Source organism: Tinamus guttatus, unplaced genomic scaffold (assembly GCF_059628265.1).
Source record: "Tinamus guttatus ecotype Peru unplaced genomic scaffold, ASM5962826v1 Tinamus_guttatus_pri_ptg000501l, whole genome shotgun sequence".
NCBI classification, from domain to species: domain Eukaryota; kingdom Metazoa; phylum Chordata; class Aves; order Tinamiformes; family Tinamidae; genus Tinamus; species Tinamus guttatus.
In genome coordinates, this window is record NW_028289035.1 from 55,436 (window position 1) to 79,174 (window position 23,739).

The following is a 23,739-nucleotide window of genomic DNA, read 5'->3' on the forward strand; positions in this document are numbered from 1 at the left end:
AAAGATTTCAAGCAAGGGGGGCAGGAGACCAGTGTGGATGGACAAGGAGCTCATGGGAAAACTTAAGGAGAAAAAGAGAGCATCCATAATGTGGAAGAAGGGCCAGACCACATGGGAACAATATAAGAACATTGTCAAGGAATACAGGGATGCAACAAAGAAGGCCAAGGCCCGTTTGGAATTGGAGTTAGCAAGAGATGTCAGGGACAGCAGGAAGGGCTTCTACAAATACATCAGCAGCAAGAGGAAGACTAGGGAAAGCATGGGTCCGCTGCTGAACGGGGTGGGTGCCTTGGTGACAGAGGATGCAGAGAAGGCAGAGTTATTAAATGTCTTTTTTGCTTCTGTCTTTACTGCTAAGGTTAGTCCCAATTAACTACAGAGCCTGGACACAAGAGAGAAAATCAGAAGAGAGGAGGACTTTCCTCTGGTTGAGGAGGATTGGATTAAGGATTATTTAGGCAAACTGGACACCCATAAATCTACGGGCCCGGATGGGATTCACCCAAGAGTGCTGAGGGAACTGGCGGAGGTTATTGCTCAGCCACTCTATCATCTTCAAGAGGTCATGGAGAGTGGGGGAGGTACCTGAGGACTGGAATAAACTCCAGCCTTCAAAAAGGTCAAGAGGGAGAACCCGGGAAAATACAGACTGGTCAGCCTCACCTCCATCCCTGGAAAGGTGATGGAGCAGGTCACCCTAGAGAGCATCTGTAGGCATGTCAAGGAAAATAAGGTGATCAGGAGTAGTCAGCATGGATTCGTGAAGGGGAAGTCATGTTTGACGAACCTGATTGATAGCCTTCTACGATGAGGTGACTGGCTGGATGGATGATGGGAGAGCCATGCATGTTGTCTACCTTGACTTCAGCTTTGACACCATCTCCCATAACATCCTCATGGCGAAGCTCAGGAAGTGTGGACTGGACAAGTGGACAATGAGATGGGTTGAGAACTGGTTAGAAGACAGAGCTCAGAGGGTGGTGATAAATGGGGATGAGTCTAGTTGGAGCCTTGTGGCTAGTTGGAGGCCTGTGGCCAGTGGCTTCCCGCCTGGGGCTCTGTACTGGGCCTGGTGCTGTTCAACTTGTTCATCACCGACTTGGACGAGGGCACAGAGTGTACCCCCAGAAAGTTTGCAGATGATACAAAATTGGGAGGAGTGACCAATACTCCAGAGGGCTGTGCTGCCATTCAGAGGGACCTGGACAGGATGGAGACTTGTGCAGAGAGGAACCTCATGAGGTTCAACAAGAATAAGTGCAGGGTCCTGCACCTGGGGAGGAATAACCCCAGGCACCAGTATAGCTTAGGGGTTGACCTGCTGGAAAGCAACTCCGCAGAGAGGGTTTTGGGAGTCCTGGCTGACAACAAGCTAACCATGAGTCAGCAATGTGCCCTCGTGGCCAGAAGGCCAATGGGATTCTAGCGTGCATCTGGAGGAGCGTTGCCAGCAGGTGGAGGGAGGGGATCCTGCCCCTCTACTCAGCTCTGGTGAGGCTGCGCCTGGAGTATTGTGTGCAGTTCTGGGCTCCCCAGCACAAGAGGGATGTGGAACTTCTAGAGACGGTCCAGCATAGAGTGACAAAGACTATTAAGTGGCTGTGGCATCTATCTTATGAGGAAAGACTAAGCGATCTAGGCTTGTTTAGCCTGCAGAAGAAAAGATTGAGAGGGGATCTCATCAATGTGTATAAATATCTGAGGAGAGAATGTAGGGAGGATGGGGCCAAACTCTTCTCGGTGGTGGCCAGTGACAGGACAAAGGATAATAGGTATAAATTAAAACACAGGAAGTTACATCCCCATGTGAGGAAGAACTTCTTTCCTGTGAGGTTGACAGGCACTGGAACAGGCTGCCCAGAGAGGTTTTGTGGAGTCCTCTTCTTTGGAGATCTTCACACTCCGCCTATGCCACATCCCTGGACGCAACCCTGTGCCACGTGCTCTACGTATCCCTGCTTGAGCAGGGGGGTTGGACGAGATGCTCTATAGAGGTCCCTTCCAACCTCAGCAATTCTATGATTCTGTGATCTGTGTTAGTTAGCAGGTCCAGATCATTGTCAGCTCAATATCTCTTCTCAGAAAAATGAAGTCACGATCAGCCTGATTCAAAAGGATTTACATGTGTTCTGCTCTAGACAAAACACACAAAATGTTCCTGAAGTATCTTCTGAGCTGTTGTGAAGGGCCATGGTTTCCTGTACAGTCTGGAAAAGTCAATTCCTTTCCAGCAGACTTCACCGAGTATAGCTTTCCAGTAGAGAATGCAAGCTAACATCACCATGACTTTCTTTTCAGTTATTTCAGTTATTCTATTCATATACTCGTATATTTCAGTTATTTTATCTGCACAAGGAGCGAGTGATAGTTGCCTCCACATCATTATCAAAGACAGACTAAGCAACATAGATATGAAGAGTTGGAATTAGAGCCACAGACAACTGTTCTGTAAGGAAGGATTTTTTTTCCTTTTCCAAAGCAAGTCTGTCATATGACATCTGTGCCGCAAGATAATTCCCATGTCCTTGTGCTCTTGTGGGTGCATCCCCTCAGGGTGCATGGAATTAGGGATGTCCAGTTTGCTTAAGTGACCCTAAGAAATTAGACATTTGCTACATACAGCAGTATGCTCTGTGAATTATAAAATGTTAAAAGTATAAGGAGAACTGTATTTGTTTTTGTACCAGATGTACCAGATGTAATTCCAAACATATGCAAAATCACACAAAATGCAAGACTGACCCTAGGTGAAAGAAATTCAGATGTGTCAGTAAAGACCACTTCACTCTAACATTTGAGTGCATGGACCTGTTCCATTTTTGTCTTTGTGATTGTAAAAATCAAGATGGTGAGTAGTGTCTTTTCTTGGCAAATGCAATTCAATGATTTTCATTAATATTTTAATATCATTTCTCCAGGACAGTACAATGCAAATGTCTGTGAAGGAGTACTTCCAGTGCTTCCAGACCTTCACTTTCAGGATGAAGCCTTAACAAACTTTTCTTAGCAATTTAGATGACACAGAGGTGGCACGCAGTGCTTCAGCATTTCTGTGCCTTGCGTCACCAGGCCCCCTGATCTGTTCTGCAGTGGGCCCACCTTTCCCCTAGTCTTCTTTTGGTTACACATGTCTTTAGAGAAGGCTTTCTTGTTGTTGACATCCCTATCCAGATTCAAGTCCAAGAAGGCTTTGACCTTCCTGACCCTGTGCCTCCATGCTCCAACAGTGTCCCAGCTTCCTCCCAGGTGGCCTGTGTCTGCTCCCATGCTCCATTTACTTCCTACTTTGATCTGAGTTTTGCCAGGAGCTTCTTGTTCATCCCTGCTACCTTTTGCTCAGCTTCCATCCCATTGGGTGGACCATTCTGGGTCTTGGTGGTGGGGATCCTTGAATATCGAGCAGCTTCCTAGGAAGCCTCTTCCCTCTTGTGCCCTCTACTGTGGCACAGTTTCTCCTGCAGAAACACATCCTTCTGAACGAGTGAGGTGCAATCTTTTATTTTGCCACACACGTCTCTGTCACTTTATTTAGGAAAGTAGACTTCAGCAAAAGGACTTGAGTATCTTCTCAAGAGTCAAGCATCAGTGAAGAGTGAGGGAAAGAACATCACTGCAGGTCTTAAAGGCATTTGGATTGGGACTGAGGTATAGCCGGCACATGCGGCCATTTCTATGTCATTGTGTGCATGCAGGCATTCCCGTGAGCCTCTATGCATTGGGATCTTTCTGCAGAGCCCTGGCAAGGACCCGAGTCAAGGTAGGATCTTCCTGCCTGCAGGGTGCTGTCTGCAGGCCTTTACGGTATTCCCAGATGACGCAAGGACTTTCCAACTGCACCACTAGTGGAGAGCAGTCCTGCTGTTTAGACAAGAGAATTGTTCCCTAACACCTTCCCTGAGTGTGTAGACAGGATTGCCCTTTCCCATGTTCCTGCCACATTTAGACACCTAGGGAGAGGCTGACCTCTGGGTTGAGTGAGTGCAGAGGTGTGAAACTTGGCATTTTGGGGGCACCATGTGGGCCTTGGTGCTACTTGACAACTCCAGCCCTTGTCTAGCTGTGCAGGGCACGTTGCAGCCACGCAGGCAGGCTGCCCTGTGCCCCCACAGCCCCTTCCCACCAGCACATCACAGAGTGGCTGTGGCATCACAATGTGCGTCAGTGGCACGAGGTGGCCTCGGCCGCCAGCGTCCGCCCGTGCCCCAGTGCGCAGCTGTACCAGTGCGAGGTAGCTGGGAGACGTGGGCTCCCAGTTAACTGGTACAGCAGAGCACGGGGACAGTGGTCCCAGCTTTCCCAGGCCTGCTCTGCTCCTGGCGCTGCTCGGCCTTGTCATCTGGCCCTCGGCAGCGCCATGGGGCAGACGTGCTGCGGTGTGCGGGGCTCTGCCGGCCCCGCTCCCAGCTCGCAGGCCTGGCCCGGGGCCCCTGGCTCCACTCCCAGGAGCAACCAGCTCCTGCGGGTTGAGCGTGCTCTGGTGACGCGGCACCAGCGCACGCAGGGAAGGCACCTCCTGCTCTTCCCCGACGCTGTCGCCTTCGCCAAATTCAAGTAAGCACAAGGACCTCTGCCCTCCCGGCCCAGACCACTGCCCCTGCCAGCAGCCCCAAGCCCCGCTCCTGCTTTCCCTGGAGCCTCGAGGAGCCCAAAGGCCCTTGGAGGGGCCCCAGCATGAACCCTTCCTCCCGGCCTCACAGCCTGTGCTATGTATGGATGCCCGGGCTCCAAATGACCTGCAGCCCCCTGCACGGGTGTCCCTGTGCTGCGAGGAGGGTCGCGCTTGCCCTTGAATGCAGGGTGGTGTGGGAGGAAAGGGGCTGGCTCCTGGATGTGCCATCCTCATGCACAGCCCCTGCGCACCCTGCTGCTCCCGAGGCTCCGGGTGGCCGCCCCAAGGCTCTGCCGTGGGCAATGGCTCTGCATTGGGGCTGCCCCCAGGACACCACCTCCAAGGGGCTCCCTGCTCTTCCTCCCACAGACTTGGCGGCTCCTTCCCGCTCAAGCGCCTGGTGCCCCTGAGCGAGCTCTGGGTGCTCTGCGGGAAGGAGGAGGCGGCTCACGGAGGGGAAGAGGAGGAGGAGGCTTTTGGCCTGAAATGCGCCAACAGCCTCCTCCTCGTGTGGCCGAGCAAGAGCTGTGTGGTCACATTTCGGTGAGTGTGGGGCCTGGGGAGCTGTGGCTCTGCAGAGCAGCGGGAGGAGGAGGAGGATGGGCCCTGAACCTTCTCTCTCCTGTGGGCTGCAGGTCACAGGAGGTGAAGGAGTCGTGGCTCAGCGCCACGCTCAGGTGAGGCCTGCGGGCAGTGATGCCACTGGCGGCACTGGGTGTTCAGGGTGCTGGTGCTGCAGAGCTGCCGGGGAGCTGTGGTGGGGTGCAGGGAGCTCCTGGGCAGAGCTGCCCTGGGCCCTGCGCACGCGGAGGGGGCGCAGGCAGCAGCGCCGGGGCCGTGCAGAGCGGTGCTGCCCGCGGGCCAGCGCTGCGGGCAGGTCTGCAGGGGAGGGTGGCTGGAGGGGCTGCGCTGCTGTGCGTGCAGTGAGCAGAGAGCCGGGCAGTGACCCAGCTCTGCCCTGGGGGCTGCCCTGTGCCCAGCAGGAGCCGGGGAGACCAGGGGGCCCGCGTCACCCGCCTGGCCTCGTTTGAACGGCTCCTCAGGGAGGTGATCAGCGCCCACGGTCCCGTAAGTGCCCCTGGGCTTCCCGCTGCTCCCTGAGCTCTCAGGCCTTCGGGGAAGAGCCCCTGTGCCCAGCGGCTCCCGCTGACCCTCTGCTCTCTTGCGCAGTCGGCGTCGCTGAGCGCCCGGACCGTCGAGGCGCTGATTTCGGCAGCGGTGAGCGGCTGCTCCCGCTGCCCTGGCCCTTGCGGGTGCTGCCAGCAGGTATCTGTGTTTGTGGAGGGGAGGTGTCAGGGGCTGCAGGGCGGACCATGGTTGGGCACCCTGTGCCCAGGGGCTGCAGCCTCTCGGCACCCAGCAGCCCCCAAGGCGCCCGGGAGCTGTGGGCTGCAGGGCTGGGTCGGCCTGGCCCCTGCAGCCCTGGCTGCTGCTGTGGGCAAATCCGTGACCTGGGGCCGTTTCTTGCAGGCTGGTCCCACACAAGGAGCTGCCGAGGTCACCGCAGCTCCTCAGGAGGGACCCTGCCCAACACCCGGTGAGTGAGCTGGGCAGAGCAGCGGGGCAGCTGCCCTCTCCCTCAGTGCCCTGCACGCACACAGCGCTGCTCCTGCTGTTGGAGCCTGACGCTTGCTTTCCTCTCCCTGGCAGCTCGTGGACCTCCCCAGAAGAGGAGGTCCATCCCCTGGCCGTTTGCTCGGCACCGCAGCTCGGCCAGCGGGAAGCGCCAGGAGGTGCCGGTTGCCCGGAGCCTTCTCTTCGGGCAGCCCCTGGACAGGCTCTGTGGGGCAGAGGGGAGCCTGCCCCAGCCAGTCCAGGTAGGGCAGCCGGGCCCCTGGGGACTTGGCCTGCGCACGCGCTGCTCTGCGGCAAGGCCCAGCTCCCATCACTAGCGGCCTTTGTGCACTCCAGGATCCCTTGTGTTTGCTTCTGCCGGCAGGACCTCCTGGACATCTTGTACAGGGAGGGACCCGCCGCCGAGGGCATTTTCCGGATCGCTGCCAGCGAGCGGGATCGTCGGCAGCTCAGGGAAGCCCTCGATACAGGAGGCAGCGTGGAGCTGGAGAGCCAGCCGGTGCACCTCCTGGCTGCTCTCTTAAAGGTGAACTCCGTCCCCTCCTCCTCCTCCTGCTCCTCCTGCTCCTCCTTGTTCCCCTTCAGGAGCAGGGAGCACAAAGCCAGCTGCCTCCTGGGGAGCCAAGTGCCAGGGATGCTCCCTCTGGGGTCAGGGCTCATGTCCAGAGCCTCATCTCCATACCCTGATCTTGCAGGATTTCCTTCGTAACATCCCCTCCACGCTGCTCTCGGCGGCCCTGTACGAGAGATGGATGCAGGCTCTGGCTAAGGCAAGCAAGGAGGAGCAGATGCAAGAGCTGAAAGAGTAAGTGTTGTGGGCAGTGCCAGTGTTCAGGGGTGCCCAGGAGAGCTCGGGGCCTTCCCTGGCAATGGTCAGACTCCTGCAAAGACCCATCGTTGCTGTGAGCTGGTGCTGATAGCGCACAAGAGAACCCCAGGCTTTCATGGGCCTTTGCAAAGCCTGCCAGCCCACCATGTGCTGACAAGCTTCCCATTCCTCACGCTGTCCATGTCCTGAAGGGCAGGCACCTTGCTGAAACACCTGCCTCTGAATCAAGGTCTTGGCCTTGCAGATGTTGCATGTAAGCGGCTCCTTAGCTGCCATTGGAGGTTTCCTCCCAGGACATGGGTAAAGCAGTGAGAGAAATCAGGGGCCTTGCTCTCTGTGGAGGACGCACCGTTTGTGGGAGTTTCCTTGAGACTCCTTGCTCGCAGGCAGAAGCAGCGGGCACTGCCTCCTCACATCAGGGCCCTTGTGTTTGTGTTCACGCAGGGTGGCTGAGCAACTGCCGCCATCAAATCAGCTCTTGCTGAAGAACTTGCTTGCCATGCTGAAACACATCAGCCAGAGCGCTGCAGAGAACAAGATGACCTCCCGGAACCTGGCCATCTGCATTGGGCCCAGCATGCTGGGCCCAGGCCAGGACAGCACCTTGCCTCTCCAGCTGCAAGTGGAGATGAACAGCAAGGTATGTGGAAGATGCCACGGAGCTTCCTGCATTTGCCACAGCTGAGCCAGGCCCTCACATCCCATGGCCTTTGCAAAAGCCACCTCCGCTCGGCAATGCGCAAGCCGACAGGCAGAGCTCTTCCTGCAGCTGCAGCCGTGGAGCTACAGCCCTTGGGACAGAGCCATCAGTGGGGAGCAGCAAACACTGCTGATGCCTTTGGAGCCCTTTGCCTGACGCCCATGGTTTCTGTGTGCAGGTGTCGGTGCTGGTGGAGGTCCTCATAGAGAACCACGCTGCAATATTTGGGGAGGACATGGCCTTTCCTGGCAGCCCCTCTGCAGAGCAGCCCTCCGAGGACACAGGCGGCTCCGCAGGTATGTGAGCAGAGGGGTCAATGGCTCCTGGCTAAGTTGTTTAGCTGGCAGCACCTGCCAGGAGCTTTTAAAGGACAGTGCTCACTCCACACAAGGCTTCCTGATGTTATACCCTGGTAGAGCTCAGCTCTTTGCAGCATTGCTCACTATGGGCTGGAACTGCCCTCTGCCCGTGCGGGATATTGGTCCCGGGGGCTCTTGTGTGTCCTGAACTGCTCCTCCCCTCCATAAGGGCTGAGGTTGCAGCTTGCCATCCTCCAGGATCTGTGTAGTCCCACCGGCAAAGCCCCCTTTTCCTGCAGAGAGACGCTCAGAAGTAGCTAAGAGGCTCTTTCTGCCCACAGGACATCCAGGGGCTGCTCAGGAAGATACTTTGGCCAGCCCCAGCCCCACGCCTGAGGCATCCTACGTCCCCCCAGCCTCTCAGGGGCAACAGCAGCAGGAGCAGCAGCCCCGTGGGAGAAGCCCTAGCAACAGCAGGACTTATGCAGCGTGTGCCTCTGCCCCTCCACTGCTGCCTTCCCAGAAAATTGATCATGGCATGATGGACAGGAGATACTCGGTGCCAGCCCTGTCCATCCTGGAGTGGTCAGAAGGCAGCAAAAAATACCATAAGTGGAGCAGCAGGGCAGACAGCGTTGCTGCTGGGCAGCAAGAGCCCTGCCTGGAGCATGAGGCCCTGCAGAGACACCCTGCAATGCTGCCTGCCCCGTTCTCCCACGTCGCTCCTCCCCAGGCCTCCTCCAGGCGCTCCCTGGACAGCGCCTTGTCCTTCCAGCAGCGCCCGTCCACCATGTCCCTGCGGCCTGCCTCCATGCCCCCCTGCTGCTGGTGGGACACCCAGAACGTGTAAATAGCTCCTGGCAAAGCTCTTGCAGGCCGTGCTGGGGACAGGAGCCATCAGAGCCCAGGAGTCTGTGGGCATGCGGGGAAGCTGAGAGCGTCGCCAGGGGCTGGGATTAGACACATCGGGGCAGGCTGAGGGGAAAGGGGGAGAAGGAGGAAGAGGAGCTTCAGCGGTGTCCTCAGAGACAAGAAAACATCGAGACTGTGACCCGTGTAACTGTAACCAAAAAGTAACCATTGTGATCTGCTGCTGGAAACATCTCAGCATGGAGATATATTGGACTCCTATATTGGAGTCCAAGAGGAGAGAAAAAAATCAGGAAAGAAAAGCAAAGGAGAGGAAAAAGGAAATCAAAGAAAGAGGAGACTTAATGGGAAGAAAGAAAAGAGAGGAAAGGAAATTGAGAAAAAAAAAAGAGAGAAGAAGGTGGAAAATAGAAATGTGGAAAAGGAAAGAGAAATTATATGTATATGAAAAGAGAGACATAAAGGATTGAATAAAAACGAAATAAAACAAGGGATACAAACGCCAAAGGAAGACCCAGAGGCACCAAATATGCAAACAGGAGGAAAGACATCAGGAAAGCGAAAGAGAAGAAAGAATGACAAACAGAAAGCAAAGTGACAAAGAGATAAAGAGAGAAGGAAAGGAACAAGGAAGTGATAGGAAAAGGAAATACTATGTTACAGAAAAGCAGGGAAAGAAAAAAAAAGAAAGAAAAGCAATAGAAATGGAGGGAAAAATAGTGAAGAAAGAGACAGCAAGAAAAAAGGCAAGAGACAGAAAAGAAACAGGAGAAGAAGAGAAGTAGTGAAAGGGAAACCTGGAAAGCAGAAGAAAAAGGAAGTGATAAAAACGGACACATACAGGAAAGAAAACAGAGAAACAAAGTTAAGGGAATCCAAGCCAAAGGAAATCAGAACAAGCAAGGAAGCAAGCCAATAAGTACAGAAGAGGAAAGCAATCAGAAAATAGGATACCAAGATAAAGGAAACTATAATGGAAATCAACATGACTGAGGAAAAAAAAAAAAAAAAAGGAAAGAAAAAAAACCAAGCAAAAAAGAAAGTAAGAAAAGAAAAAGAGAGAAAATGAAGGTAAGAAAGAAGACAAGAGGAAAGAAAAAATTCATAAAGAAAGACAAACATCTCGGAAATAAAAGCAAAGAAAGGAAAGAAAAAGAAAGAGAGAGAAAAGCTAGAAAAAGAGAGAAAATAGAGAAGGCAGAAGCAACTGAAACAACAACAACAAAAAGCAAAAGTAAAGAGACAGAAAAGAAAGAGGAGTGCAAAAGTATGGAAAGAAATCCTGGAAAGTGGAAGAAAAGAGGAAGAAATGGAGACAAAGAGGGAAGAAAACAAGGAGACAAAGGCAAGGGAAATCAAATGAAAGAGAAAGCAAAAATGGAAGCAAAGAAGTAAGCAAGCAAGCCAGTAAGTAGACAAGGGGAAAGAAACCAGGAAATAGGGTAACAAGACAAAAGAAATGATAATGGAAATCAACATGGATGGAAAAAAAAAGAGGAAAGAACAAGATGGCAAGCAAAAAGGAACTAAAAAAAAAAAAGGAGAGAAAAGGAAGAAAAGAAGCAAGATAGGAGGAAAAAAAATTAAGAAAGAAAAAACAGAGAAACTTCTAGGAAAGAAAATGACAAAAGAGAAAAGCAGGAGGAAGAGGAAGACTTCTTTTAAGTCTCCTAAAAATGGAAAGGAAAAAGTAGAGAGAAATAAAAGGAAAATGCAAAAGAAGTGGATAAATAAGGAAAAGGAGGGAAGAAGGAAGAAAAAATAAACTTTGAAAGGGAAGAAGAAAGTGTAAAGAAAAAAAAAATGGAGACATAAAGGAAAGAAAAAAAAAAACTCAGGCAAGGGAAACCAGCTGCAAGGGAAAGCAAAGGAGCACCAAGCAAGCATGCAAGAGGGAAACAATCAGGAAACTGAAAAATGAGAAAAGAAAGAATGGCAAACCAAAAGCAAAGTGGCAAAGAGAAAAAGAAGATAGAAGGAAAGAAACAAGAAGGAGAAAGCAACAGCAAATACTCTGTGAAAGAAAAGCAGAGGTAAAAAAAAAAAAAAAAGAAGGTAAAGCAAGGAAAAATAAAAAAGAAAGAAAAATGGGGAAGAAAGAAGCAACAACAAAAAAGGGAAGCAAAGAACCAGGAATGGAAAAGAAAGGAAAGCAACACCTGGAAAGTAGAAGAAAAGCAGAAGAAAGTAAAAATGGAGACATAAAGGGAAGAAAAAAAGGAAACTCTGGCAAAGGAAACCAACCCCAAGGGAAAGCAAACAAGCAAGCAAGCTAGCAAGCAAGCAAGAGGAAAACAATCAGGAAACAGGATAGAAAGAAAAAGGAAACAATAGTGCAAATCAACACAGACAGAAAAAAAAAAGAGAGGGAAGAAAAAACGGCAAGCAAAAAGGGAAATGAAGAAAGAGAAGATAAAGAAGGAAGAAAGGAGGAAAGAAAAAACTAAGAAAAAGCAAAGAGAAACACCTGGGAAAGAAAAGAAAGGAAAGGACAGGAGGAAAAAAAAAAAGATAGAAAAGCAAGAAAAAGAAAATAAGAGAAAATGGGGAAGGCAGAAGCAACCAAAGAAAAAAAAAGAGAAGAGACATAAAAGAAACAAGAATGGAAAAGAAAGGAAAGGGAAAACTGGAAAGTAAAAGAAAAGAAGAAAGTAAAAATGGAGACATAAAGGGAAGAAAATAGGAAACTAAGGCAAGGGAAACCAACCAAAATGAAAAGCAAGCTAGCAAGCAAGCAAGAGGAAAGCAATCAGGAAATGAGATAGCAAATAAAAGCAAATGATAATGGAAATCAACATGGATAGAAAAAATAGAAGAAAGAAAAAATTGCAAGTAAAAAGGAAAGGGAAAAGAAGAAAGGAAGAAAAGAAGACAAAAAGAAAGTAAGAAAAAGCAAAGAAAAAAAATGACAAAGAAAAGCAGGGAAAAAATGAAAACAAAGAAAGAGCAAGAAGAAAGAGAAAATGGAGAATAAAAAACTAAAAGAGAAAGAAAAAAAAAAGAGATAGGAAAGAGAAAGAAACAGGAATGGAAAAGTAAAGGAAAGGAAAACCTGGAAGGGATGGCAAGGAAGGGAAAAAAAAAGAGAGAGAGAGAGAAAAAAAGAAAGAGAGAGGAAAAAAAGGAACAAAAAAAGAATTGCAAAGGAAAAAGAAAGTAGTGAAGAAAGACAAATTCCCCTCACACACTTAGATCCCCCTCCCAGAGATTGTGGTGCCATTCAGTCGCAGAAGCGCAGTCCCAACCTGTGAAAAAGAAAAAGGAAAAGAAAATGAGAGTAAAGGAAAGAGAAGAGAGAAAAGGAAAAAAGAAAAGGAAAAAGAGGGTGGCCATGGCCAAGCATCAAGGAAACTGAGCGCATTGCACCAAGGCATTTGATCGGATGAACTTTTTGCAAGTTTGCCTTTGGGACTATAAAAATAAAGACGATGAGTGGTGCCTTTTCTTGGCAAATGTGATTCTATTATTTTCATTAGTGTTTTGTGATCACTTCCCTAGTAAAAGGTCCTTCAAATGATCATAATGTTAAATCCTGATAGAGCTCAGCTTCTTGCAGCATTGCTCACTATTGGCTAGAACTGCCCTCTGCCCATGCAGGATATTGGCCCTGAGGCTCTTGTGTGTCCTGAACTGCTCCTCCCCTCCATAAGGGCTTGACATCTTCTAGGGCTGCCTGGTCCCATGGGCAAAGTCCCCTTTTCCTGCAGAGAGACGCTCAGAAGTAGCTAAGGGGCTCTTTCTGCCCACAGGACACCCAGGGGCTGCTCAGGAAGAATATTTGGCAAGCTACAACCCTGAGCCTGAGGCATCCTGCATCCTCCTGGCCTCTGAGGGGCAGCAGAAGGAGCAGCAGCCCCATGGGAGAAGCCCCAGCAGCAGCAGGACTTATGCAGCATGTGCCTCTGCCCCTCCACTGCTGCCTTCCCAGGAAATTGATCATGGCATGATGGACAGGAGCTACTCAGTGCCAGCTCTGTCCATCCTGGAGTGCTCAGAAGGCAGCAGAAGGTGCCATAAGTGGAGCAGCAGGGCAGACAGCGTTGCTGTTGGGCAGCAAGAGCCCTGCCTGGAGCACGAGGCCCTGCAGAGACACCCTGCAATGCTGCCTGCCCCGTTCTCCCACGTCGCTCCTCCCCAGGCCTCCTCCAGGCGCTCCCTGGACAGCGCCTTGTCCTTCCAGCAGCACCCCTCCACCATGTCCCTGCGGCCTGCCTCCATGCCCCCCTGCTGCTGGTGGGACACCCAGAACATGTAAGCAGCCACCAGCAATCACTTGCATGCCATGAAGAAGGTGAAGAAGAAAAGATGCAAGAAGAGAAAATGAAAAGGAAGTGAGAATATAAGGAAAAGGAGGAAAGAAGGAGAAAGAGAAATGTAAAGAAAGAAAAAGGAAATGTGCAAAGGGAAGAAGAAAATAAAAAAATAAGACATAAAGGAATGCAGAAAAGAAACAAAAACAAGGGAAAGCAAACAAGCAAGCAAACAAGAACACAAGAGAAAAGCAGTCAGGAAATATGAGAGCAAGTAAAAAGGAAACAATAATGGAAAGCAAAATGGATGGAAAAAGGAGGAAAGAAAAAAATTGCAAGCAAAAAGGAAAGTGAAAAAAAAAGAGGTAATAAAGGAAGAATGGAAGGAAGACAGGAGGAAAAAGAAAGTAAGAAAAAGCAAAGAAGAACATCTGGGAATGTAAAGCAGGGAAAAAAAAGAAATAAAAACAATAGCAAGAAAAAAAGCAAGAAAAAGAAAAGGAGAGTGATGCCTAGTGAAGAATGTCAAACAGACCACTGCCTTGTGCGATGCAAACTTAACCTCCATTTAAGCCCAAACCTAAGAGGGGGTGGAATTCCAAGGAGGAGGCTCAAATTTAATAAGCTTCAAACAGCTACAGTGAGAGACAGCTTCCAGGCAAACCTTCAAACTAGACTTGGAGACCACCCCATAGATCCCTCTCCTGAAGCGCTTTGGCAACATATTAAAAATAGCATCCTGCAGTCTTCCGAAGAATCCTTAGGGTTCTCCTTCAAGAAAAACAAAGATTACTTTGATGAAAACAATCAAGAGATCCAGGATTTGTTGACAAAGAAGAGAACTGCTCACCAAGCACACCTTGCTCAGCCATATTGCCAGGTAAGAAAAGCAGCCTTTCGTCTTGCATGCAGTAAGCACCAACAGAAACTTCGAGACATTCAGAACAAGTGGTGGATCAACCTAGCAGAAAAGACTCAACTCTGTGCAGACCACAGAGGATTCTATGAGGCTCTGAAAGCAGTGTACGGACCCACATACCACCTTCAAAGCTTCCTACTCAGTGCAGATGGCCAAATGCTTCTGACAGATAAAACCCCCATCCTGAATCGATGGTCTGAACATTTCCAGGCTCTTTTCAGTGCCAACCATGTAGTCCAAGGTTCAGCAATTCAGCACATTACACAACAACCGGTGAAAAACTAATTGGATATAGCTCCTGCTGTGGGAGAGACTCTTAAGGCCGTACAGCAAGTGAAAACTGGCAAGGCAGCAGGGATTGATGGAATCCCACTCGAAGTCTGGAAGCATGGAGGCCAAGCACTCCATGCTAAATTTCACGAGCTCATTGTGCGTCACTGGGAAAAAGGTGAACTATCATCAGTTCTCCACGATGCAGTCATCATCACTCTGTACAGGAAGAAAGGAGAAAAGTCAGACGGCTCAAACTACCGAGGTATAACTCTGCTCTCCACTGCTGGAAAAATCCTTTCAAGAATACTTTTGAACAGATTAATACCCACTATCTCAGAAGAACTCTTACCTGAAAGCCAATGTAGTTTCAGAGACAGTAGGAGTACCACAGACATGGCATTTGTTCTCAGACAACTGCAAGAGAAGTACAAGGAACAGAACAAAGGACTCTATATAACTTTTGTTGACCTCACCAAAGCTTTTGACACTGTGAGCAGGAAAGGCCTGTGGCAGATCTTGGAATGATTAGGATGTCCCCCCAAGTTCCTCAAAATGATTATCCTGTTACATGAGGATCAGCGTGGCCAAATCAGATATGGCAATGCACTCTGAGCCCTTCCCAATAACCAATGGTGTGAAACAAGGCTGCATTCTCGCACCAGTTCTATTCACAATGTTCTTCAGCATGATGCTCCAAGCGTCCACGGCAGACCTCAGTGAAGAAAAAAGCTTTTACATCCGATATCGTTCCAATAGAAGCCTATTCAACCTAAGGCGTCTGAAGACCTACACTAAGATCCTAAATCACCTTGTTCATGAGCTGCTTTTTGCTGACGATGCTGCCCTCGTTGCTCATGCCGAAGCAGCACTACAGCACTTAAAATCCTTCTTTGCAGAGGCTGCTGAGCTTTTTGGGCTGGAAGTCAGTTTGAAGAAGACAGAAGTTCTCTACCAACCTGCACCTCAGGAAGTCTTCCATCATCCCCACATCACCATAGGCAAATCAGAGCTTAAGTCAGTCCAAAAGTTCAAATATCTAGGAAGCATCATTTCCTCCGACAGTAAGATTGACAGTGAGAGAGACAACAGGTTAGCAAAGGCAAACAGAGTTTTCGGAAAACTGCATAACAGAGTCTGGTGCAATAAGCACCTGAAGAGTACAAAGATTAGTGTCTATAGAGCCATTGTACTGTCTAGTCTTTTATATGGGTCTGAATCATGGGACATTTACCGCCACCACCTGCGACTCCTCAAACGCCTCCATCAGCGCTGCCTCCGAACGATCCTAAACATCCACTGGACTGATTACGTGACTAATGTGACTGTCCTTGAACAGGCAGGGGTCACCAGTATTGAGGCCATGCTGCTGAGAACGCAGCTGCACTGGGCAGGGCACGTCTCCAGGATGGAAGATCACCGCCTCCCTAAGATTGTGCTCTGTGGTGAACTTGCCACCGGCTGCCGCAAGAGAGGAGCCCCGAAGAGGAGATACAAGGACTCCCTGAAACAATACCTCAGCTTTGGCCATATTGACTACCATCAATGGTCCACTCTGGCCTCGAATCGGGAGACATGGAGACGCACCATCCACAACGCTGCTGCTTCCTTTGAGAACACACGCAGAAACAGTCTTGAAGAGAAAAGGCAATGCAGAAAGAACCGTGCCTCACCAATACTGCCTAAGGAGACCTTCCAATGTGCCTTTTGCAACCAGACTTGCCTTTCCTCCATCAGTGTTTTTAGCCATCAGCGCACTTGCAGCAAACGTGGGTAAAGCCCTTCCCATATCTTCATTCGTGAAGGCTAGCCATGATGATGATGATGATGTCACTATACCTAGTTATCTTCTCCACTTGTAAAAAGATAATATAACTTTATGGAGCATGCTGTACATAGTTCTTTCTGGTTTTGACCATTATTTAGCCATGAGCCATGTGAACCCTACATCTGCAAGCTTTGAGAGCTTCCCTGCTGAGAATACATGGGGTCTGGGAGACACAGCAAGAAGGGGTTAGAAGGACTGTCTCCGAACAAGTCCCTGCTCATCTGTTCTCACACCATTGCCATTCCTCTGCAGTCATTGCGAATGTCCAGCTGTGGAGGCACATGACCTGTGGAGAGACTAGGCATGTCTCATGCAAATAACACGCAAAAAAAAAAAAAAAAAGAAGGATTCTGCAGTGCATGCATGGGTGAGTAGTTAGTTTAGCTAAGTTTTTAACAAACTGTGAAACAAATGCTGAAATTTAAAGTTCATCTTCAGATTCTTCTTTTTAAAGAATCAGTTGAGCCAGATTCAAGGACTACTGGAATCTGAAAAAGACTCCCAAAAGTTTCAGGTCTGATATGCTACAGCATATCTGTGCCTCACTGGAAATATTCTGTGTGAATATTATGTTTTTTGTTGTTTTATTTTCTTTTTTTCCCTGTGCCTTTTTGGCTTACAAATGTCCTTTTATTTGAATGAGTTTATTTTTGTTAATCCCTCTCAGCCTTCCTGAATTCTGTCTTTACTTAATTTCAGTTTTCTGCTTCAAGCTACAAAGTGAGTCATGCAGGGCATTTCTAAGCGTGTCCTCTTCCCTGTCAATACTGAACATCCCAAAACATTTCCTTCATGCAGTCTATAGATGTATGGCAATATTGGGGATAGGAGCAGTGACATGCACAAATACCCAATACAACCCAATCTTTGTGATGTGTAAGGCCTTATGTAAGCACAAAGAATTGCTTTTTTTCTCTCCTTTTTCTTCCCCTGATCTTTCTCCTCCTTTTTTTTTTTACTTTTTCCTTTTGCAATGTCAATTAAAAAGAAATACATGTGCTTATTATTTTTGTAAGATTGCTATGAATTATTTAGCTTACAAATAATTGCAGGAGGCATTGTAGAGAAAGTTACCCACAAAGCCATCAAAACTGCAAGTCAACTTGCCATCACTGGACACACAATCATCATTAATTTTAATGAGATGCAGGAATATGCAGTTCAGCAGCAGCAGAATGTAGCCACTTCTCAAAAATCTTCATTGTGGGCTAAGGGAATTTTACTAGCATTCCAGATCAATAGTGGAGACAGCAGTCAATATTAGTAGACCTCACAGTCATCATTAATTGAAATCTCTCAATTTGCAGTTTGCATAACAAAGCAGTTAGTGCCCTAATGAAGAAAGAAATTTCTTGCAATGTTACAGCTTCCTGACCTCCTGCAATGTCCTTCTGAACTAATGCAACTGAAAAGAGTGGTTCGTCCCTCTCTTGCGAGCCCCTCTTTGCACCTTCAAGGCCACACAATCACACATACATGTACACAAATTCATCATATTTGAGTGCACTTGTCATGCAGACAACTAATTAATGCCAAATTGAAATAGAAAAACTGAGACAAGAAAACTTACAGTGAAGCATGAGAAGGAAGTAAAACAAACCTTATTTTGTACAGAACTGAAAAATAGTCATGTTGGGAAATATCGTAAAAAAGTAACCTTCAAATTAGAGATTGAGAAATTGGATTTAGATGAAAAAGATACTGAAATGTGCAAGTTTTGTTTTGTTTGTTTTTAATCAAGTAAACAGAGGCATTCAGGAAAATTTTAGCTAGGCTAAAATATAATGAGAATCATTCACTATGTGTCAGCTTAAATGTTAAGATGATTGAAGCTTGCAATTGTTCTGTCCTGGCATACGTTACTGTCTGTGTAAAAGTCCATGATGAAGATGATGTGATAACAATTTTGAGGCTATAAAGAGTAAGGCCAATAGGAAATTACTGGGAAAATTGCATGATTAAGGCTGATTTGTGGAAGAAAATTGCAAAGAACTCTCAGAAAATGCAGGAAGATGGTGGCCGATGTATTTATTGTTTCTTCAATTTAATCATTTTAAAGAAAAATGAACCAACATCACCAAGGAAAAAGAAACTCCCTTCCATTTTTTTAAATGCAAACCCATACTTGTATGCATACATTAAAAGTTATTTATTTTCACCAAGATTCTCTCATTCTCCCTGTTCATCCCATGAAGAACAATTATGAGTGAAAATTCTCAGGAAGAAGTCCTTTTTGTTTTCTTATTTTTTAAACTACTTCTTGCTATTATTTAACATTGGAAAACAAAGTATAGTGTCCCTTCCAACTCTCTATAATCTCTCCTGAGTTATTATTGACAGTGATACTAGCAAATAATAGTTCTCACAATAATTCTGTTCAGAAGCCTGCAAACAAAACTCTTATTACGCTAGATATGATAAAATCACAGATCCAAAAGGCAACATTTTTCCTTCCTTTAATTTTTGTTCTTCTCTCTGCCTTCTTATTAAAGTTTTTCACAGTAGTTTTCTGTTTCTCTTTTGCATCTATTGCTCTTTCGTGGACTTTTTGTGCTTCCCTTTGACATTCTCTAAGAGTAGGTGTAGTACTTAGCATCTCTTTTGCTGTCTTACTTGTTTCTTCTCAAATTCTATAGCTGTTTTCTTTTGCTTGTGCAAGATCTGATGTAAGAAAAAACAGAGATCCTCTCTTTGGAGGTAGTTTGAGTTTACTCATCTTGAGTTTACTCATCTTGAATTATGCTTTTTTCCTCTTTTCAGCACAGACAACACAAGTGGAACTGTTTTACAGAGAAATAAAGAAATTTACTACCCTAAAATAGCTAGTAGCTCAATAGATCAGATGCTCAGCTGAGCTGTGAAAATGAAATACCAAAGCCAGTTCTATCTAATTCATACTGCGACTTGAAGCTTAATGTTCTGTCAAGGAAGCTAATAGTTCAGCAGTTTTGTGGCAGATCTTTTCTGGCACTTTTTACTTCTAGTTTTGACCCAGAAATTACAACCTTAGAGCTATTTCTAATCAAACAGTCATCTCTCCTTCTTTCTTTATTTTTGTGTTTTTAATATAGTCAGTGGAATAGGACTGAGTAACGAAAAATGATTTTTGACTTTTAGAGCACACAGTATCCTTCTTCTTATGTTATATGCATATACATCAAGCTGATGATTGGCTGAACAATAAAATTAGTCTCCAGGACCCTGATGTCTTCAGACACATTTTTCCTCAAAGTCTACCTCAGCATCAAAGTGTGCAGTATTGTATCCCTAGTGTGGTGATCCTGTTTCCTCTAATTCCCATTTAGATGCTGTTTCAAATAGACATACCTAAGAACTAAACCTAAAGATGAGTGATTCTGTAACTCTCTGAAATTTCCTGGATCTCTCCAACTATTTCTTGACTTGGAAAGAAGAACATGAATCTTGGTTTATCTAGGAAATGGCAGCCCTAATGTCTCTATGGACGTGAAGCACTGTGATTGCAGACAGACTCTGGGGAGGAGGAACAAGCTGGCATTTGCTCAAATATGCATTAAAAGAGGGGACTGCCAAAAACTCAAATTGCAGAATCTCTCTAATGGCAATGATAAGCAAAAGAATTAACCATTCTCATCTTTAATAATCTGCCAGGATGATGTAATCCATGTCCTTTTAATCTTTATCTTAGTAATAAATTACTTTTTTAACATTTTTGTTTCTTTTTGTTCTTACTACAATTTGGGTCGCAGAAATGAGGTGAGATCAAAATTGTAGTGACTAGTATGGTGTCCCCAAGAAAGAAGGTGTTTGTTGAAGTCGTCTGGAGAATGTATATTCCTTTTCTTAGAGAAAATTGAAATTTATTAATAAAAAAATCCTCCTTAAACTTTAGGCAATGGCTACTACAGCCTTGCAACAAAATATAACTCATTTAAGGGAACTTTCATTTCTGTATGAGAAGATCATGCTTTCAGGTACAATACACAGAACTGCGCCTATAATGCAATCAGCACCAAAAAAGAATCAGAATCTAGAAGATCTAGGGAGAGATATAATCTATTTGATTTTTTGTTTTTTTGTTTTTTTTTCCTGAAAGCATTTGTTTGGCATTGGTTTCCACCGTAAGCTGCTTGCTCACTAAGTTTTAACGTAAGCCTCATTTCTGAAAAAAAAATCAAAAATAAATAGAAAATTTTCAGTAGTATTTACTTTGTATACTGAATATGTTCTTTTGTTCTGTTTCTGACACTCAAGGAGTAATTATTATTCCTCTTTTATTCTTCCCAGTCGATCATGCCAATTACAGCATGCAGTGTGGCCCCAGGATTTTGGACCGCCATGATATATTTTTTATTCTCAAAATCACATGAAGACCTAACCAAAGAGCTGTTCTGATAGGAAGATAGAAGTCTGAATCACCTTCATTGCATTTCTTTTGAGACAGAATAACTAAGTTGAAAATATTTTGGCTCTACAGTGATGTTTACATTAAGATTTTCCATGCTTTCCTAAGTAATTTCTGATAGGCAAATTTTTGTCCTTAACCAGTCCTAATAAAAAATCAGGAAACAAGAAAACCTAGATTGGGTGATGGGGAAAACAAACCAACCTTGAATGTTATTTGAGCAAGAGAGGAGTTTTCAAGTAAACATTTGTGATGATATTTATGATTAAATTAAGATGATATTTCATCAGTGCCTAGCTCCATTGCTCATGCCAGCGATGTTAGAATCATAGAATCATAGAATCGTTAAGGTTGAAAAGGACCTCTAGAGGTCATCTAGTCTAACCTCCCCTGCACACACAGGGTCACCTAGAGCAGGTGGCACAGGACTGCATCCAAGCAGGTTTTGAAGATCTCCAGAGAAGGAGATTCCATAACCCCTCTTGGCAACTGGTTCCAGTGCTCTGTCACCCTCACTGTTAAATTTTTTTCAGTGAGTTCCTGTGGAACTTATGGTGTTTCAGTTTGTGGCCATTGCCTCTAGTTCTGTTGGTGGCCACCAGTGAAAAGAGACCAGCACCATCCTCTTAACTGCCTCCCTTGAGCTATTTACATTGATTGTCTTCTCCAGGCTGAACAGGCCCAGCTCCCTCAGTCTCTCCTCATAGGGCAGATGTTCCAGGCCCCTGACCATGCTTGTAGTCCTGTGTTGGACTCTCTGCAGCAGCTCCACATCCCTTTTGTACTGTGGGGCCCAGAACTGGACACAATACTCCAGATGCGGCCTCACCAGGGCTGAATAGAGGGGCAGGATCACCTCCCTGGACCTGCTGTATAATGCCTTCTTCTGTCTGAGTTTTGCCAGCAGCTCTCTGCCCCCGCCCCACCGCCATGACTTCTTACTCAAAGGGATGCACCTCTCCTGAGCGTGGAGGAAGTGCTGCTTGAATACTGACATGCTCTCTTGGGCCCCCCCCTCCTTCTAGAGCTCTAGCCCACGGGATTCTTCCGGGGAGGTCTCTGAAGAGGCCAAAGTTGGCCCTCCTGAAGTCCATGGTTGCAAGGCCATGGTATATAGGTATATAGCCCTGCTTCTTCCTCATCGGATCCTAAACGCAACCGTCTCATGGTCACTGCAGCCGAGGCTACCCCCTACCTTCACATCTCCAACAAGTCCCTCTCTGTTTGTTAGTATGAAGTCCAGTAGCCCACCTCTCCTTGTTGGCTCCTCCACAATCTCTGTTAAATGGTATATGTTAATGGTATCTACTTTATTACCCAAAACTCAAGCATAAGTTCTGATATGATACACTAACGTTTTACAATTTGCCCACAACAATGTCAGCTTTATCAACAAATACTAACAAAATCCTAATAAAATGAAGCAGTGTTGGTGGACACCAGAATATTACCATTTCTGACTGATCTTAAAATTTTATTATGAGGGCAGGCTAGAGTTATGTTTGTCTGGGTGAAAGCTGATACACTGGGATGTTTTTAACATTAGAAAAGAATGCATTGGCAGGGTCTGTAGTCTTTGTGTAAAAATGGTTATATAATTTTTGTATATTTTTAGTTGAAAGAAATTATGACAGGTTTCTTAGTCTTTAAGCCTGTGTCATCAAAAATTTCATGTGGTAATTTCATTAGATTTTAAAGATTGCGTAGGTTAAGTTTACTACAAGCTGCATAAAAGGCCTATTGAATAAGTAGAGACAAGAGAGAAATAAGAGAATGAAAAACTGAGATAAAGCTGATACTAATCGAGGAATTAGTTTAACAAATAGTGGTCACTGCATTGCCATTTCCAGTGGGGTTCAGGCCTGTTTTGACTTTTTCCTTCTCTGTCCAGATTTTCCAAGAAAAAAACATCAAATTACACTATCATCAGGAGGCTTTAAGAAATAGGTAAGTAATCTGCATATACACAAACTGCTCCCTTGAGATTTCACTTCCACTTATTTCAGACTCACCTCTTTCACCAAGCTTTGTGTTATGCTTCATTCCAATTTTATCTTTACAGGTGAGATTTTTGTGGCTCAGCAGAAGTGCAGAATTTGTGCCTGTCTTTAAGTATGCTAACTGCTAGTGAAACTAGGTGGGAATTATTTATCAGTATTCTGTACATGCTGAAGCAGGAATAAAAATAAAAAGGAGGGAGACTCTCACAGGAAAAAAAGCATACATCATTAATGAATGCTCTGAAGGATTTTGAAAAGGTTGATTTGCCATTTTTCTTCTTAGAAATCCAGCAAGGGGATAACCATACAACTATCAGGTTTTGTCAATAAAGTTTCATGAACACAGGACTCCCTATTATGGCATATTAAAAATGTTAATCATTCAATGTGTCTTTATTTAACTTTAAAGAGAAATCCAGTTACACCATTTAAAGACACTAAAAATTTATTTTTTTTTTCTTCAGAGAAAGTGCTGACTATGAATGTGTCACATCAGTTTTGTATCTAGTGACAAAGTTTTAGAAGCAGAAAATTAAAGCAATATAAACAGGTGGCCAGCATTTTTCATTGATTTGCTGGCAGAGAGGCAATGGGTTTAAATATTCAATCATAAATACAACACAGGGATTGTTTTTCCCCACCATATCATATTGTTATTTTAAGTTTTGAAAAATAATTTTCTTTCAATAAATTGAAAGAAATGGCTCTGAGTGGGATTCAGAAGGCGTCATTTCTTTGAAAATGAAGGCACTTGAAAGAGCTCAGAATTTATCTTGATTCTTTGGCAGTTTTGCACTCAGGGTGAAAGGAGCTGCTGACGTCAATCCCATTTGATAGGCAGTGATTCCCCACTATATCTCATGTTAATTAATTCTGTTAGCAGGGTCAACAATCAGAGCAAAGACTAAATAAATCAGGAATATCTTTGTGGAAATCAATGAAGTTACAGTGGGCAAAAGTAAGCGTGAGAGCAGAATGTACCCCAATAAATATATTTCATTATTCACTTCACTTAATAGCTGTGGAAAATAAGTGCTTTTGAACTTACTAAGCCATTAGTAGCAGACACTCAATTCCTATCTTTAAGAAAAAAGTGATTAATACTTAAATGTTTTTTTGTATTCCAAAGACATCATATGATATGATGATCTGGGAATTTTCACCACTGAGAGTTTTCACCACTAGACAGCGATTGAAAAATTT

At 45.9% G+C, this 23,739-nt stretch overlaps 1 protein-coding gene across 1 annotated transcript; it reads left to right on the top strand.

Annotated features, from left to right (window-relative positions):
* The first annotated feature begins 4,357 nt into the window (after positions 1–4,357).
* Positions 4,358–13,140, top strand: LOC148592844 (rho GTPase-activating protein 20-like). The gene is made up of 10 exons (XM_088533432.1): positions 4,358–4,554; positions 4,982–5,155; positions 5,596–5,680; positions 5,783–6,149; positions 6,263–6,429; positions 6,552–6,713; positions 6,883–6,992; positions 7,461–7,656; positions 7,895–8,012; positions 12,635–13,140. Exons 1-10 carry the CDS (start codon positions 4,358–4,360, stop codon positions 13,138–13,140), a joined length of 2,082 nt encoding a protein of 693 aa, XP_088389558.1.
* Positions 13,141–23,739: the final 10,599 nt, after the last annotated feature.